The sequence below is a fragment of the Lagenorhynchus albirostris genome, chromosome 6 (assembly GCF_949774975.1).
Source record: "Lagenorhynchus albirostris chromosome 6, mLagAlb1.1, whole genome shotgun sequence".
NCBI lineage: Eukaryota > Metazoa > Chordata > Mammalia > Artiodactyla > Delphinidae > Lagenorhynchus > Lagenorhynchus albirostris.
In genome coordinates, this window is record NC_083100.1 from 6,561,368 (window position 1) to 6,578,163 (window position 16,796).

General features: G+C 44.0%; 2 protein-coding genes across 5 annotated transcripts in view; both read right to left on the bottom strand.

Moving 5' to 3' along the window:
• Positions 1-16,796, bottom strand: part of LOC132521998 (UDP-glucuronosyltransferase 1A1-like) — a 73,536-nt gene that overhangs the window by 38,556 nt on the left and 18,184 nt on the right. The window lies entirely within an intron of this gene.
• Positions 95-12,768, bottom strand: LOC132521905 (UDP-glucuronosyltransferase 1A3-like). The gene is given in 3 exon segments (XM_060151557.1): positions 95-210; positions 11,894-12,530; positions 12,532-12,768. Coding segments are annotated over 3 exon segments (990 nt in total).

The window sequence follows — 16,796 nt, forward strand, 5'->3', positions numbered from 1 at the left end:
GCCCGGTGCTTCGCTGCGGGGCCGAGGAGGCGGCGGCGGCAGCCCCGCTCCATCCCCATCGCCCGCCACCAGGTTGCTCCCCAGGGGGTAGGGCTCAGGTCCTGCGGCCCGCCATGCCCGAGCCTCCCGGCGGGCTCTTGCGCTGCCCCAGCCCCGAGACGGGCGCTGCCGCTTGCTCCGCAGCGCTCAGTCCCATCGACCGCCTCGGAGCTGGGGAGCGCGGACCGGAGGGACCTGACCTGCGCCGTCAGCCTGCGGCCGCGGCACAAACCCCACCCAAGTTCAAATTAAAATTTTTTGAACAGCAAAGGAAATTAGTAACAAAAGGAAAAGGCCACTTACTGAATGGGTGAAGATATTTGCAAATGATGTACCTGATAAGGGGTTAATATCCAAAATACGGAAAGAAAACATACAAGTCAAAAACGACAACAAATAACACAATTAAAAATCGGCAGAGGACTCAAATAGAAATTTTTCCAGAGCAAACAGACAGATGGCCAATAGGCACATGAAAAAATTCTCAACATCATTAATCATCAAGGAAATGCAAATTAAAACCACAATAAGATTATCACTGCACACCTGTCAGAATGGCTATTATCAAAAGACAATAAGTAACAAGTGTTGGTGAGGATGTAGAGAAAAGGGAACCCTCGTACACTGTTGGTGGAAAAGTAAATTGGGGAAGCCACTATAGAAAACAACATGAAGGGTCCTCAAAAAATTAAAAATAGAAACCCCATATGATCCAGCATTTCTACTTCTGGGCACTTAACCAAAGAAAAGAAAACACCAATTAGAAAATATATATGCATCCCTATGTTCACTGTGGCATTATTTACAATAGACAAGAATATTGACTATTGCATATTACTCAGACATAAAAAAGAATGGAATCTTGTTTTTGTGACAACATGGATGGACCTGGGGCTATTATGCTTAGTGAAATAAGTCAGATAGAGAAAGACAAATACTGTATGATTTCACTTACATGTGGAAAATAAAAGGCAAAGCAAATGAACAACATGAACAACTATAACAAAACAGAGAGAACTTCCGGGAAGATAGCGGAAGAGTAAGATGTGGAGATCACCTTCCTCCCCACAGATACACCAGAAATACATCTACACGTGGAACAACTCCTATAGAACACCTACTGAATGCTGGCAGAAGACCTCAGACCTCCCAAAAGGCAAGAAACCCCCCACGTACCTGGGTAGGGAAAAAGAAAAAAGAATAAACAGAGACAAAAGGATAGGGACGGGACCTGCACAAGTGGGAGGGAGCTGTGAAGGAGGAAAGGTTTCCACACACTAGGACCCCCTTCGCGGGCAGAGACTGCGGGTGGCGGAGCGGGGAAGCTTCGGAGCCACGGAGGAGAGCACAGCAACAGGGGTGCTGAGGACAAAGCGGAGAGGTTCCCGCACAGAGGATCGGTGCCGACCGGCAATCACCAGCCTGAGAGGCTTGTCTGCTCACCCGCCGGGGCGGGCGGGGCTGGGAGCCGAGGCTCGGGCTTCGATCGGAGAGCAGGGAGAGGGCTGGGGTTGGCGGCGTGAACACAGCCTGCAGGGGGTTAGTGCGCCATGGCTAGCCGGGAGGGAGTCCGGGGAGAAGTCTGGACCTGCCGAAGAGACAAGAGACTTCTTACCTCTTTGTTTCCTGGTGCGCGAGGAGAGGGGATTAAGAGCTCCGGAGACGGGCGCGAGCCGCGGCTATCAGCGCGGACCCCAGAGACGGGCATGGACGCTAAGGCTGCTGCTGCGGCCACCAAGAAGCCTGTGTGCGAGCACAGGTCACTATCCACACCCCCCTTCCGCGGAGCCTGTGCAGCCCACCACTGCGAGGGTCCCGGGATCCAGGGACAACTCCCCCGGGAGAACGCATGGCGTGCCTCAGGCAGGTGCAACGTCACGCCGGCCTCTGCCACCGCAGGCTTGCCCTGCACTCCGTGCCCCTCCCTGCCCCCAGGCCTGAGTGAGCCAGAGCCCCCGAATCAGCGGCTCCTTTAATCCTGTCCTGTCTGAGCGAAGAACAGACGCCCTCCGGCGACCTACAAGCAGAGGCCGGGCCAAATCCAAAGCTGAGCCCCTGGGAGCTGTAAGAACAAAGAAGAGAAAGGGATATCTCTCCCAGCAGCCTCAGAAGCAGCGGATTAAAGCTCCACAATCAACTTGATGTACCTGCATCTGTGGAATACATGAATAGACAATGAATCATCCCAAATTGAGGAGGTGGACTTTGAGAGCAAGATTTATGATTTTTTCCCCTTTTCCTCTTTTTGATGAAAGGCTCTTGGTGCTGCAGCCAGGAGTCAGTGCTGTGCCTCTGAGTGGGAGAGCCAACTTCAGGACACTGGTCCACAAGAGACCTCCCAGCTCCACGTAATATCAAACGGCGAAAATCTCCCAGAGATCTCCATCTCAACACCAGCACCCAGCTTCACTCAACGACCAGCAAGCTACAGTGCTGGACATCCTATGCCAAACAACTAGCAAGACAGGAACACAACCCCACCCGTTAGCAGAGAGGCTGCCCAAAATCATAACAAGTCCACAGACACTCCAAAACACACCACCAGACGTGGACCTGCCCACCAGAAAGACAAGATCCAGCCTCATCCACCAGAACACAGGCACTAGTTCCCTCCACCAGGAAGCCTACACAATCCACTGAACCAACCTTAGCCACTGGAGACAGATGCCAAAAACAACGGGAACTATGAACCTGCAGCCTGCAAAAAGGAGACCCCAAACACAGTAAGATAAGCAAAATGAAAAGACAGAAAAACACACAGCAGATGAAGCAGCAAGATAAAAACCCATCACCTAACAAATGAAGAGGAAATAGGCAGTCTACCTGAAAAAGAATTCAGAGTAATGATAGTAAAGATGATCCAAATCTTGGAAATAGAATAGACAAAATGCAAGAAACATTTAACAAGGACCTAGAAGAACTAAAGATGAAACAAACAGTGATGAACAACACAATAAATGAAATTAAAAATACTCTAGATGGGATCAATAGCAGAATAACTGAGGCAGAAGAACAGATAAGTGACCTGGAAGATAAAATAGTGGAAATAACTACTGCAGAGCAGAATAAAGAAAAAAGAATGAAAAGAACTGAGGACAGTCTCAGAGACCTCTGGGACAACATTAAACGCATCAACATTCGAATTATAGGGGTTCCAGAAGAAGAAGAGAAAAAGAAAGGGACTGAGAAAATATTTGAAGAGATTATAGTAGAAAACTTCCCTAATATAGGAAAGGAAATACTTAATCAAGTCCAGGAAGCACAGAGAGTCCCATACAGGATAAATCCAAGGAGAAATACGCCAAGACACATATTATTCAAACTGTCAAAAATTAAATACAAAGAAAACATATTAAAAGCAGCAAGGGAAAAACAACAAATAACACACAAGGGAATCCCCATAAGGTTAACAGCTGATCTTTCAGCAGAAACTCTGCAAGCCAGAAGGGACTGGCAGGACATACTTAAAGTGATGAAGGAGAAAAACCTGCAACCAAGATTACTCTACCCAGCAAGGATCTCATTCAGATTTGATGGAGAAATTAAAACCTTTAGAGACAAGCAAAAGCTGAGACAGTTCAGCACCACCAAACCAGCTTTACAACAACTGCTAAAGGAACTTCTCTAGGCAAGAAACACAAGAGAAGGAAAAGACCTACAATAATGAACCCAAGACAATTAAGAAAATGGGAATAGGAACATACATATCGATAATTACCTTAAATGTAAATGGACTAAATGCTCCCACCAAAAGACACAGATTGGCTGAATGGATACAAAAACAAGACCCATATATTTGCTGTCTACAAGAGACCCACTTCAGACCTAGAGACACATACAGACTGAAAGTAAGGGGATGGAAAAAGATGTTTCATACAAATGGAAACCAAAAGAAACCTGAAGTAGCAATTCTCATATTAGACAAAATAGACTTTAAAATAAAGACTATTAGAAGAGACAAAGAAGGACACTACATATGATCAAGGGATCAATCCAAGAAGAAGATATAACAGTTGTAAATATTTATGCACTCAACATAGGAGTACCTCAATACATAAGGTAAATACTAACAGCCATAAAAGGGGAAATCGACAGTAACACATTCATAGTAGGGGACTTTAACACCCCACTTTCACCAATGGACAGATCATCCAAAATGAAAATAAATAAGGAAACACAAGCTTTAAATGATACATTAAACAAGATGGACTTAATTGATATTTATAGGACATTCCATCCAAAAACAACAGAATATACATTTTTCTCAAGTGCTCATGGAACATTCTCCAGGATAGATCATATCTTGGGTCACAAATCAAGCCTTGGTAAATTTAAGAAAATTGAAATGTATCAAGTATCTTTTCTGATCACAGCACTATGAGACTAGATATCAATTACAGGAAAAGATCTGTAAAAAATACAAACACACGGAGGCTAAACAATATACTACTTAATAACGAAGTGATCACTGAAGAAGTCAAAGAGGAAATCAAAAAATACCTAGAAACAAATGACAATGGAGACACGACGACCCAAAATCTATGGGATGCAGCAAAAGTAGTTCTAAGAGGGGAGTTTATAGCAATACAATCCTACCTTAAGAAACAGGAAACACCTCGAATAAACAACCTAACCTTGCACCTAAAGCAATTAGAGAACGAAGAACAAAAAAACTCCAAAGCTAGCAGAAGGAAAGAAATCATAAAAATCAGATCAGAAATAAATGAAAAAGAAATGAAGGAAACAATAGCAAAGATCAATAAAACTAAAAGCTGGTTCTTTGAGAAGATAAACAAAATTGATAAACCATTAGCCAGACTCATCAAGAAAAAAAGGGAGAAGACTCAAATCAATAGAATTAGAAATGAAAAAGGAGAAGTAACAACTGACACTGCAGAAATACAAAGGATCATGAGAGATTACTACAAGCAAATCTATGCCAATAAAATGGACAACCTGGAAGAAATGGAGAAATTCTTAGAAATGCACAACCTGCCAAGACTGAATCAGGAAGAAATAGAAAATATGAACAGACCAATCACAAGCACTGAAATTGAAACTGTGATTAAAAATCTTCCAACAAACAAAAGTCCAGGACCAGATGGCTTCACAGGCAAATTCTATCAAACATTTAGAAAAGAGTTACACCTATCCTTCTCAAACTCTTCCAAAATATAGCAGGGGAGGAACACTCCCAAACGCATTCTACGAGGCCACCATCACCCTGATACCAAAACCAGACAAGGATGTCACAAAGACAGAAAACTACAGGCCAACATCACTGATGAAAATAGATGCAAAATCCTCAACAAAATACTAGCAAACAGAATCCAACAGCACATTAAACGGATCATACACCATGATCAAGTGGGGTTTATTCCAGGAACGCAAGGATTCTTCAATATATGCAATTCAATCAACATGATACACCATATTAACAAATTGAAGGAGAAAAACCATATGATCATCTCAATAGATGCAGAGAAAGCTTTCGACAAAATTCAACACCCATTTATGATAAAAAAACCCTGCAGAAAGTAGGCATAGAGGGAACTTTCCTCAACATAATAAAGGCCATATATGACAGACCCACAGCCAACATCATCCTCAATGGTGAAAAACTGAAAGCATTTCCACTAAGATCAGGAACAAGACAAGGTTGCCCACTCTCACCACTCTTATTCAACATAGTTTTGGAAGTTTTAGCCACAGCAATCAGAGAAGAAAAGGAAATAAAAGGAATCCAAATCGGAAAAGAAGAAGTAAAGCTGTCACTGTTTGCAGATGACATGATACTATACATAGAGAATCCTAAAGATGCTACCAGAAAACTACTAGAGCGAATCAATGAATTTGGTAGAGTAGCAGGATACAAAATCAGTGTACACAATCTCTTGCATTCCTATACACTAATGATGAAAAATCTGAAAGAGAAATTAAGGAAACACTCCCATTTACCACTGCAACAAAAAGAATAAAATATCTAGGAATAAACCTACCTAAGGAGACAAAAGACCTGTATGCAGAAAATTATAAGACACTGATGAAAGAAATTAAAGATGATACAAATAGATGGAGAGATATACCATGTTCTTGGATTGGAAGAATCAACATTGTGAAAATGACTCTACTACCCAAAGCAATCTACAGATTCAATGCAATCCCTATCAAACTACCACTGGCATTTTTCACAGAACTAGAAGAAAAAATTTCACAATTTGTATGGAAACACAAAAGACCCCGAATAGCCAAGGAAATCTTGAGAACGAAAATGGAGCTGGAGGAATCAGGCTCCCTGACTTCAGACTATACTACAAAGCTACAGTAATCAAGACAGTATGGTACTGGCACAAAAACAGAAATATAGATCAATGGAACAGGACAGGAAGCCCAGAGATAAGCCCACGTACATATGGACACCTTATCTTTGATAAAGGAGGCAGGAATGTACAGTGGAGAAAGGACAGCCTCTTCAATAAGTGGTGCTGGGAAAACTGGACAGGTACATGTAAAAGTATGAGATTAGATCACTCCCTAACACCATACACAAAAATAAGCTCAAAATGGATTAAAGACCTAAATGTAAGGCCAGAAACTATCAAACTCTTAGAGGAAAACATACGCAGGACACTCTATGACATCAAGCACAGCAAGATCCTTTTTGACCCACCTCCTAGAGAAATGAAAATAAAAACAAAAATAAACAAATGGGACCTAATAAAACTTCAAAGCTTTTGCACAGCAAAAGAAACCATAAACAAGACCAAAAGACAACCCTCAGAGTGGGAGAAAATATTAAATATAAAATATAAATAAAATATAAAATATTAAAACATAAGCTCATGCAGCTTAATAACAAAGAAACAAACAACCCAATCCAAAACTGGGCAGAAGACCTAAATAGACATTTCTCCAAAGAAGATATACAGACTGCCAACAAACACATGAAAGAATGCTCGACATCACTAATCATTAGAGAAATGCAGATCAAAACTACAATGAGATATCATCTCACACCAGTCAGAATGGCCATCATCAAAAAATCTAGAAACAATAAATGCTGGAGAGGATGTGTAGTAAAGGGAACCCTCTTGCACTGTTGGTGGGAATGTAAATTGATACAGCCACTGTGGAGAACAGTATGGAGGTTCCTTAAAAAACTAAAAATAGAACTACCATATGACCCAGCAATCCCACTACTGGGCACATACCCTGAGAAAACCATAATTCAAAAAGAGTCATGGGCCTTGCCTGGTGGCGCAGTGGTTGAGAGTCCGCCTGCTGATGCAGGGGACACAGGTTCGTGCCCTGGTCCGGGAAGATCCCACATGCCGTGGAGCGGCTGCGCCCATGAGCCATGGCCACTGAGCCGGCGCCTCCAGAGCCTGTGCTCCGCAACGGGAGAGGCCACAACGGTAAGAGGCCCGCATAGAGCAAAAAAAAAAAAAAAAGAGTCATGTACCATAATGTTCATTGCAGCTCTATTTACAATAGCCAGGAGATGGAAACAACCTAAGTGTCCATCATCGGATGAATGGATAAAGAAGATGTGGCACATATATACAATGGAATATTACTCAGCCATAAAAAGAAATGAAATTGAGCTATTTGTAATGAGGTGGATAGACCTAGAGTCTGTCATACAGAGTGAAGTGGTCAGAAAGAGAGAGACAAATACCGTATGCTAACACATATATATGGAATTTAAGAAAAAAAAATGTCATGAAGAACCTAGTGGTAAAACAGGAATAAAGACACAGACCTACTAGAGAATGTACTTGAGGATATGGGGAGGGGGAAGGGTAAGCTGTGACAAAGTGAGAGAGAGGCATGGACATATATACACTACCAAACGTAAGGTAGATAGCTAGTGGGAAGCAGCCGCATAGCACAGGGAGATCAGCTCGGTGCTTTGTGACCACCTAGAGGGGTGGGATAGGGAGGGTGGGAGGGAGGGAGACGCAAGAGGGAAGAGATATGGGAACATATGTGTATATATAGAACTGATTCATTTTGTTGTAAAGCAGAAACTAACACACCACTGTAAAGCAATTATACTCCAATAAAGATGTTAAAAAAAACAAACAGAAACAGACTCATAGATACAGAGAACAAACAGGTAGTTGATAGAGTGAAGGGGAGTAGGGGAAGAAGAGAAATGGGTGGGAGGGATTAAGATACAAACTTCAGTTGCAAAATATATGTTACAGGTAAGAAATTAGAGTGTGAGAAATACTGTCAACAATTACGTAATATCTTTCTACGGTGAATATCATAGCCTGATTTACTGTAGTGATTATTTTGAAGTGTATGGAAGTACTGAATCCCTATGTAGTGTGATAGGAGCTAACATAGTGCTGTAGGTCAATTATACTTCAAAAACAAACAAACAAGCTTATAGAAATAGAAATTCAATTTGTGGCCACCAGAAGCGTGGAATAGGGGGAGGGGGAATTGGATGAAGGCGGTCAAAGGGTACAAACTTCCAGTTGTAAGAGAAATAAGTGCTAGGGATGTAATGTACAACATGGTAAAGATAATTAGCACTGCTCTATGTCGCTGAGAGTAAATTCTAAGAGTTCTCATCCTAAGGAAAAAAAAATGTTCTGTTCCTTTAATTTTGGATCCATACGCGATGATGGGTGATCACTAAACTTACTGTGGTAAGCATCTCATGATCTAGGTAAGTCAATCACTATGCTCTCCACCTTAAGCTTATACAGTGCTGCATGTCAATTATATCTCAATAAAACTAGAAGAAACAATGGCAAATGAGTACCTGAAAAAATTTTTATATTGAGTATATGTTTAATGGATCATGTTTTTGATATATTTGATTCAATAAAATATATTACTAAAATTAATTTTAACACTCATTTTTCTTTTTTTAATATGTCTACTAAAAAGCTTTCAATTACGTATGTGGCTTGCAGTATATTTCTATTGGATAATTCTGTACTAGACCATAAAGAAAACCTATTAAGAAATTTTTTAAAGCAGTGACCGCACAAGAAACATTCTCTGATTATAATTCAAAATCATTAGAGAAAAATAAGAGAATGATGGCTACAAAACATCTTAACTATATGGGAATTAAGAAACAACCTTGTTAAAAAAAATAGATAGCCACGGACTCAAAGAGGAAATCAATAATGTAAATTTAAGAGAAAGAAAATGAGAGCAATTTATACCAAAATCTAAGGATTCAAGAAAACGTTTTATGTATGACCTTCAATTCTTCGTTATTAAGAAAACATAAAGGAACTTAATGCTTACCTAAGGAAATGAGAAAAACAGCTATAACATAAATCAAGGGATACAAGGATGATAGCATTAATAAAAACAATAAGCTGCGATTAATGAAATAGAAAACAAAAATAGTAAAAAGAATAAGCAACTCCAAAAGTTATTTCTTTGAGAAGACCAATAATATAATTCAACCCATCATAAACTTTAAGAAGGAAAAGGAACAAAAATATTAAAACTTTAGACTTTAGTCTTTCATATTTTGAGAAGAATTTCCATAAACATTTAAAGGAGTCACATCTAAGGGTAAACCAAGCCAAATAAATAAGAATGACAAAATCTCAAAGTAAAACAAAAGCTAGTGGAACAAAAAAAGATAATGCTGTGCTTACAATGTATAACACTTGAGAATTTCAGTGTAAATGATCTTTAATGTACCAAATAAACGGGCACAAACATATCTACGTGCCGCCAGATGACATACCTTGGCTTGCTTGGCACCTTTTAAATAATGATAATAGATAATATTTGTGTGCTCTCTGTGACAGTATTAAGGTCAGAATGGTAGGTTACCCACCCAAGGTCATTCAGCTATAAAATGGTAGTGAGGGTTTGAACCAATGCAGTCTACTCTAGAGAATATATTCACACAGAAAAAGTAAAAAGAAAAGAGCGGCAATTGTTTTTTAAAATGCCTCCCTACTTTCCCTTTTTACAAATCTAATATATACATACATATTTTATAATTGGTCAAATGCATTGCATATAGGAAGAAAAAACCAGTAGAATAGATCCTTTATGGTGTGAGCAAAAAAGAAAAATGAAGTTAGAGTCCTGTGCAATAACATATACTACATTAATAAAAAGAGATACAAAAGTAAGAATACAAAAACTATAAGAGATCTAAAGTCACGGAAGTTAATATAAATTCAGTGACTATTACATAAAAGGGCAAAAAGGATGGCTAACTCAGTGGATTAAGGAACAAATCTGGCCCCCAAGAGTCCTATTTCAATTAAACTCAAATATTCAGGTTTAACCTAAGAAGACTCTGAAAGGATGAGGAAAGCAGTAGTTCCTGTCATGGAAACTTGGGGTGGGGTGGCTTGGGCCGGGGTAGGTTTGGTGATGTGGTCAGCCCTCCTAACAAACGCTTCCTCTTTGAGACTCATTTCTCAGCATCACTGTCCCCACCTTTACTGAGTTTATAGGCTCAGTTTTACTTCCTCTCTAGCCCCTGCCACTATCCTTTGATGCCCTCAGTGTCCCAAGCAGAAGACCTATCTGACATGCCATCAAACTCTGGTACATCCCCACATTTTACTCCAGACACCAACTCCTGGTCAGAAGACTTCTCATCAGCACAGCTCCATCTCTGAAAAGTTGGACTCAATTATTTCTTTCTCTGATCACAGAGACCCCAACTTCTCTCTCTGGCATTGTCTCACTTCCACTTAATTTTTCGACCTCTCTGAAACTTCTGCTTCCTTTTGGTGTTTAGGTCTCCTGTGACCACACCTCCGTCCATTCCAAGACAAAACCACTAAGAACTATCAGGTCAACCAATGTAATTGGGACTTCCCTGGTGGAGCAGTGGTTAAGAATCCGCCTGCCAGTGCAGGGGACACGGGTTCGAGCCCTGGTCTGGGAAGATCCCATATGCCACGGAGCAACTAAGCCCATGCACCACAACTACTGAGCCTGCACTCTAGAGCCCGCGAGCCACAACTACTGAGCCCGTGTGCCACAACTACTGAAACCCACGCACCTAGAGCCCGTGCTCCGCAACAAGAGAAGCCACCACAATGAGAAGCCCGCGCACCACAACGAGGAGTAGCCCCCACTTGCCGCAACTAGAGAAAGCCCGTGTGCAGCAACAAAGACCCAATGCAGCCAAAAATAAACAAATTAATTAATTAAGTTAAAAAACAACAACAACAAACAAAGCCAGGCTTGTAAAAAAAAAAAGAAGTGTTTAAAAAAAATGTTTAAACAAATGTAATTTGCCAGTTCTTTCATCCTTCTTGAACACCCTCAAGCAAAAACCCCTGATGGATGGATTCACAGCTCAAGTTCTCTGCTCCTACTCAGCTGGAGAAAATTGCACAACTGTTACGAACATGCCTTTACTAAAGGGTGATCACGGTTGAATCACACCATTGCTTGTCAATCCTATTATGGACCCTCACCCCTTCCTCTCATTCCTCTCAAAGACCATCGCAAACCTTTACTGCACTACTGGAGGCACTTTAACAATTTATCTCACCAAAGACTGTTAGAAGGAGAATGAGAGGTGGAAATCTTTTTTTTTTTTTTTTTTTGCGGGCCTCTCACTGTTGTGGCCTCTCCCATTGCGGAGCAGAGGCTCCGGACGCGCAGGCTCAGCGGCCATGGCTCACGGGCCCAGCCGCTCCGCGGCACGTGGGATCTTCCCGGACTGGGGCACGAACCCGCGTCCCCCGCATCGGCAGGCGGACTCCCAATCACTGCGCCACCAGGGAAGCCCGGTGGAAATCTTTAAAAAGATCAGTAGATAAATAAGCACCTGGAAGTAAGTTGTTTTTTAAAACAATAGGCTCCACTTGGAACATTGATTGAATAAAAGCACCAATACAGACCCGAGATAATGGTTTCCTGTTGGCACAGTTGATACCCCCAATGAAGACCATGTTGGGCATGATTGGCCGGGGGTAGTCCATCACAAAGTCTCCTCTGAACAGCCAAATGGATGCAGAGTCAAAAATTTCCACCAGCGACACCTCTCTGTGAAGAAGCTCAGAGGCCATACGTGCATAAGGAGTGAAAGAAAGATGGCAAATGTACTCGAAGCTCAAAGGGTAGAGCAGGTTCTTGACCCTTTGGAAGAATGTCATGTGGTCTGAATTCATTGTTAGTAAACTAGGAACATACGAAAAAGGCTTTGGGCACGCTGTGCCCTCAGTATCTAAGTTACATGGAATGGCACGCAAAAAAAACACAGCTGGAATCGACAGGTACTTAGCCAGCACCGCTCCGCAGGGGTAAACGGGGTCCGTTAAAACCACATCAAAGGAACTGGCATTCAGGTGCCTGATCAGGTCCCTGTTATACAATAGTTCCTCACAAGACCTTTGAAAGACCAAAGACACATTTTTCAAAGAGGCCATAGTTTCCAAAAACAGTGTTAGAAAATGTATTCTTTCAAAAAACAGATGAGTCTTGCCTGTCACGATGTAATCAAATTCATCCTGGGTGTATGGGACAGCTATAGGTTCTCATGGTGAAAAAGTCCTCTGCCTTGATGTGCATATTCACCTCGGGAGAAAGAACCACTGCTTCGTGACCTCTGGCATGGAGCTCCCGCACGGCCTCCCGCATGCTGAGCCAGTGGCTGCCCTCCATGGGGACCACCAGCACCTTCCCAGCCTCGGCCCATCGCCCGACACACAGGCAGAGCAAGAGGCCAGGGAGCAACTGCCAGGGAAGCTGCAGCCCCAGGGACATCTCTGCAGAAGCCCAAAGCAGCTGACTTTCCGTTCAGGCTGTGCCGCCTGCATTTGTTTTCTTTATCTTATCATCAGGCCTCTTAAGCAAAATGGCATGTAATTGGAAGGCAGTGCTCCCTCATTACATTAATCATTACAGAATAAGTCTATCCCTGTGTTTCATAACCTCTGCTTTCACCTAGGGAAAGACCACTCCCCCTTATCTTGGAAAAACTCATCTGACTCTGCTGCTCCCTCTGGGGAGCATTCTAGTTCACTCTCTTGTTTTTCATCCAATGCCCGAAGCAAGGCTTTGCCTGCGCATTCCCTTCGATCACCTCCTATTTCTCTGTTAACCATGTTCTATGGGGCTGTGACTGAGCTCTGCGGGGTCACCTATGCCCTAGTCCCAGCCAGAACCTCTCTGCTGGATGTGACCTTATTTGATAACTCTTTCAACTCTTTCCCCCAATCATGGGTGAACACAGAGCACATCCAGGAAAATATATAACATTGCCAAGACGGCTTTCTCTCAGCGGGGAGGGGATGCCGGCTGTCCATTTTGTTCCCGTTCCACGTGGGGACACCTCTTGCAACGTTCAGGGCAGAGTCTATTCAAGTGGCTGTCAGCTATGGAAATATCTGGAGGGATTCCGGAGGAAGGACAGCAGCAGGGTTGGTTGAGAATTCTGTGTCTACCTCACGGAATAAGGGTTGCCGTTATCTAAGGCGTCAATGGACAAGGCAACCCTTGGCAATGGCAGAGTGGAGTCAGAGAGCGCCGTCCCCTGGCCTCGGAGCAGGCTCTCTGAATTCCTCTTCTGATGCTGCAGGCTCCAGTCTTCTGCTACTCTGTTTAGGGACTGGGGTGTACATTAATCTGGGCCTTTGTTACAACTTATAGTTTATGTTCAGATTCTGCTCCAAGGTCATTTACAGTCCTAAGTCCTGATGAGGACAGATTCCTCCAGAACAGAGGGGCTCCATAATTTGTGGGACCTTCTGAGGTGGGGCCCATAAGTCCGGCCCTGCTACAGAGACTGATGCCCACAGGTGCTCAGCAAGATACGGACATCTCCGTGTCCTGTCTGCCCTGGGGATGGTGCGGGAGGGCTCCTTGGGCTGCCCAGCTCTCTCTCTCTCACTGAGCACGCTCTTCTGCACCCATGGCTTCTGCCATAGCGATATCCTGTCCCAGGCCGCAGGACCGGCCAGGCTGAGGCTTCCCTTTCGGAGAAAGTTACCCCCATTAGGGATCCACCACTGAGCAACACGTGCACACCAAGACGCCTCCTGTGTCACACCAGCTGCCACTGTGCAGGGAGCGTTTGCTTTAACCATCCTTGGAGGCTGTGAGTCCAGGGTCCTGCTTCTCTTATTTCCCCTCCAACAGCAACATCTATGCTCTCTCTTTCTGGATCCTCTTTCCGTCCCAGCCACATAACTGCATGTTTTCCCCAAGGCTCAGTTTCTGTCTTCTACTCCCAGGTTAAATCCCATCGTTTCTGTCCCCCATTCATTTCCACAAACAGCCATGCAGAATTTCTTGAGAGTGTAGGAGGATCAAGGCTGCTCATGTGCTACTTTCAGGGTATAAGGATATGCTAGGGAAGGGAGCAGGGCCGCCGGGAGGGTGGACTTCAAGTTTGTTTTTGCTGCTGCAGCTGCTGTCAGTGTTGTTAGCAAGAGAAGCTGCTGTTTGGGTTTCCAGTCACCAGGGAATCTAGCGACACCCTATCTGGTGGCAGAAGCAGCAAGTTAGGAGAGTTGTATGCCCTTCATTCTGCTAAGAACTCAGTAGCCCCTGTTACTGGTCTGGCTCTAACTGCAATGGACACCTGTCAGTGAGTATCCAGGGCAACATTCTGGCTTTCCTCACTGTGATCAGCTGCCGTGCGTTTGCCACTCAACCTAATACAGATGCTATAAGCCAAGTAAGGGTACACAGTGCACTTCGGGGATTGGAAAGGGTGGTGGTGTTTTCTCTGCTCCAGTTAGAGATATCAATCTAGACTAGAATAAAATAAATGAAGAGGCATACAACATCCTGCGTGGGAAGATTTAACATTGCAACACTCTTGATTTTGCCCCCATTTAAGCTATAGATGTAATGGCAGGCCAAGCAAAATCTCCCTGGGATTTGTAATATGACCAAAAATATATATATTTTTAAATTCACCTAGAAGCATTTCTGGCTTCCGGTAGGAGTAGCTCCTATCAGTCCAATGCTCCCACACATAATGATTATAATCCCTTGGGAAATTTTTTTTTTTTTGCCCCTGCCACACGGCTTGTGGGATTGACTGGGGATCAAACTCTGCCCCTGCAGTGGGAGCTCCAGGTCCTAACCATTGGACCACCAGGGAATTCCCGGGAAATACTTCTTTTTGAAAGGCTATCTGCAGGCACTGGAGAGCAAGCCAAAGCAGTGGAGGTTGAAAGGGATGAAGGAGACAGCAGATGGCATGGGACCCCCAGGGTGGCCAAGAGCCAGAGGAGAGTTTCCCGGCTCATCACAGCACCCACCTCTCCAACTCTGCCCTCGCCCGATGCACCAGCTCCTACCTCTCAACAGGGAGACTATCCACAACCCACTGTGCCCATGTGGCCAGAAAGTAGCCAGCACCTCAGTCAGCCCATCACGCCCAGGGAGCCGGCATCACCCTGGGGCAGTGGACTTGACAAGCCCCTAATGTCTCCAACAAGCTGTAGTGTGTTTCCTTGGCAACCCTGCATCATCCTTGGAAGCTGTGCGTCCATGGTCCTGATTCTCTTATTTCCCCTCCAACAGCCACATCTATGCTCTCTTTTTCTGTCCCAGCCACATAACTGCAGGTTTTCCCCCAAGGCTCAGTTTCTGACCTCTACTCCCAGCTTATATCCTATCATATCTGTCAAGCAGATTACCGGGCACTGGTCACCAATCCCAGAGCAGGACACCAACTACATGGAGAATAGCAAAGATCATCACTATGCCAGCCACCAGGAATAGAAGTACAAACACCTCTGCCCACTGCATGTCGGTATCTGAGTCGCCAAGAAGAACACGGTGCAGTCACGCACTGGATGGGACAACACTTTACTTAGGCAGAGAAGATGCAGAGCAAGTTCAGCTCCAACAGTGGGCGTCAGTCTGCCATGGCCAGTCCGTCTCCCCTGATGCCTGATGCAAGGCAATTTGCCTACATGCATCCCCCCTGTGCCGCAGTGGAAAGACCCCATCCCCTCTCCGAGGAGGACAGATATAACAGTAGGGTTGGCCAAGTGCCATAAGATGCACGCACTTCAAACAAAGACAAAAGGGCAGTCACTGAAACTGAAACAGGGAAAGACACTCCCGCACAAGGTGATAAGCCCCGCATAGGCTCTTGGTAAGGAAGAGTTCTAAGGCAAGGCCCATTCTTATGACGCCGAGTGAGGGCCAAAACACTGCATGCATGAGGCTGCCTTTCCCAACACCAATTTTTATGGCTTTTTGCAAGAGGGCAAGTCATATTTGGTGCTTTGATGGGCCCCACCTGCACAGAGGCATGGACATGGCAGGAAGCATTCCTAACAGGAAGAGAACTGTACACCTTGGGAAACTCATGAAGCATACAAGCGCGGGAAGCAGGAGGCTGAAAACGGAGAGGGCTGTATTCACCTCTAGGGCTGCTGTAACAAAGTGCCCAAAACTGGGTGACTCAGAACAGCAGAAATTTATTGTCTCACATTCTGAGGGCACGGTCCAAATCAAGGTGTCAGCAAGGCCACGCTCCCTCTGCAGGCTCTGAAGGAGGACCTTTCCTCGCCTCTTCCAGCTTCTGGTATTTGCCTGCAACCTGGGTCTTCCTTGGCTTATAGGGGCATCACTCTTCCCGTCTTCCCCCGGGTGTCTTTACATTATCTTCTTTCTGTGCATGTCTGTCTCTGTGGCTAAATCTCTTTTCATAAGGACACTAGTCATATTGGATTGGGGTCAACCCAAATGACCTCATTAACCTGACTACCTCTGTAAACACAGTGTCCAAAAGCTCGTATTCTGAGGTGCTAAGGGTTAGGATTACA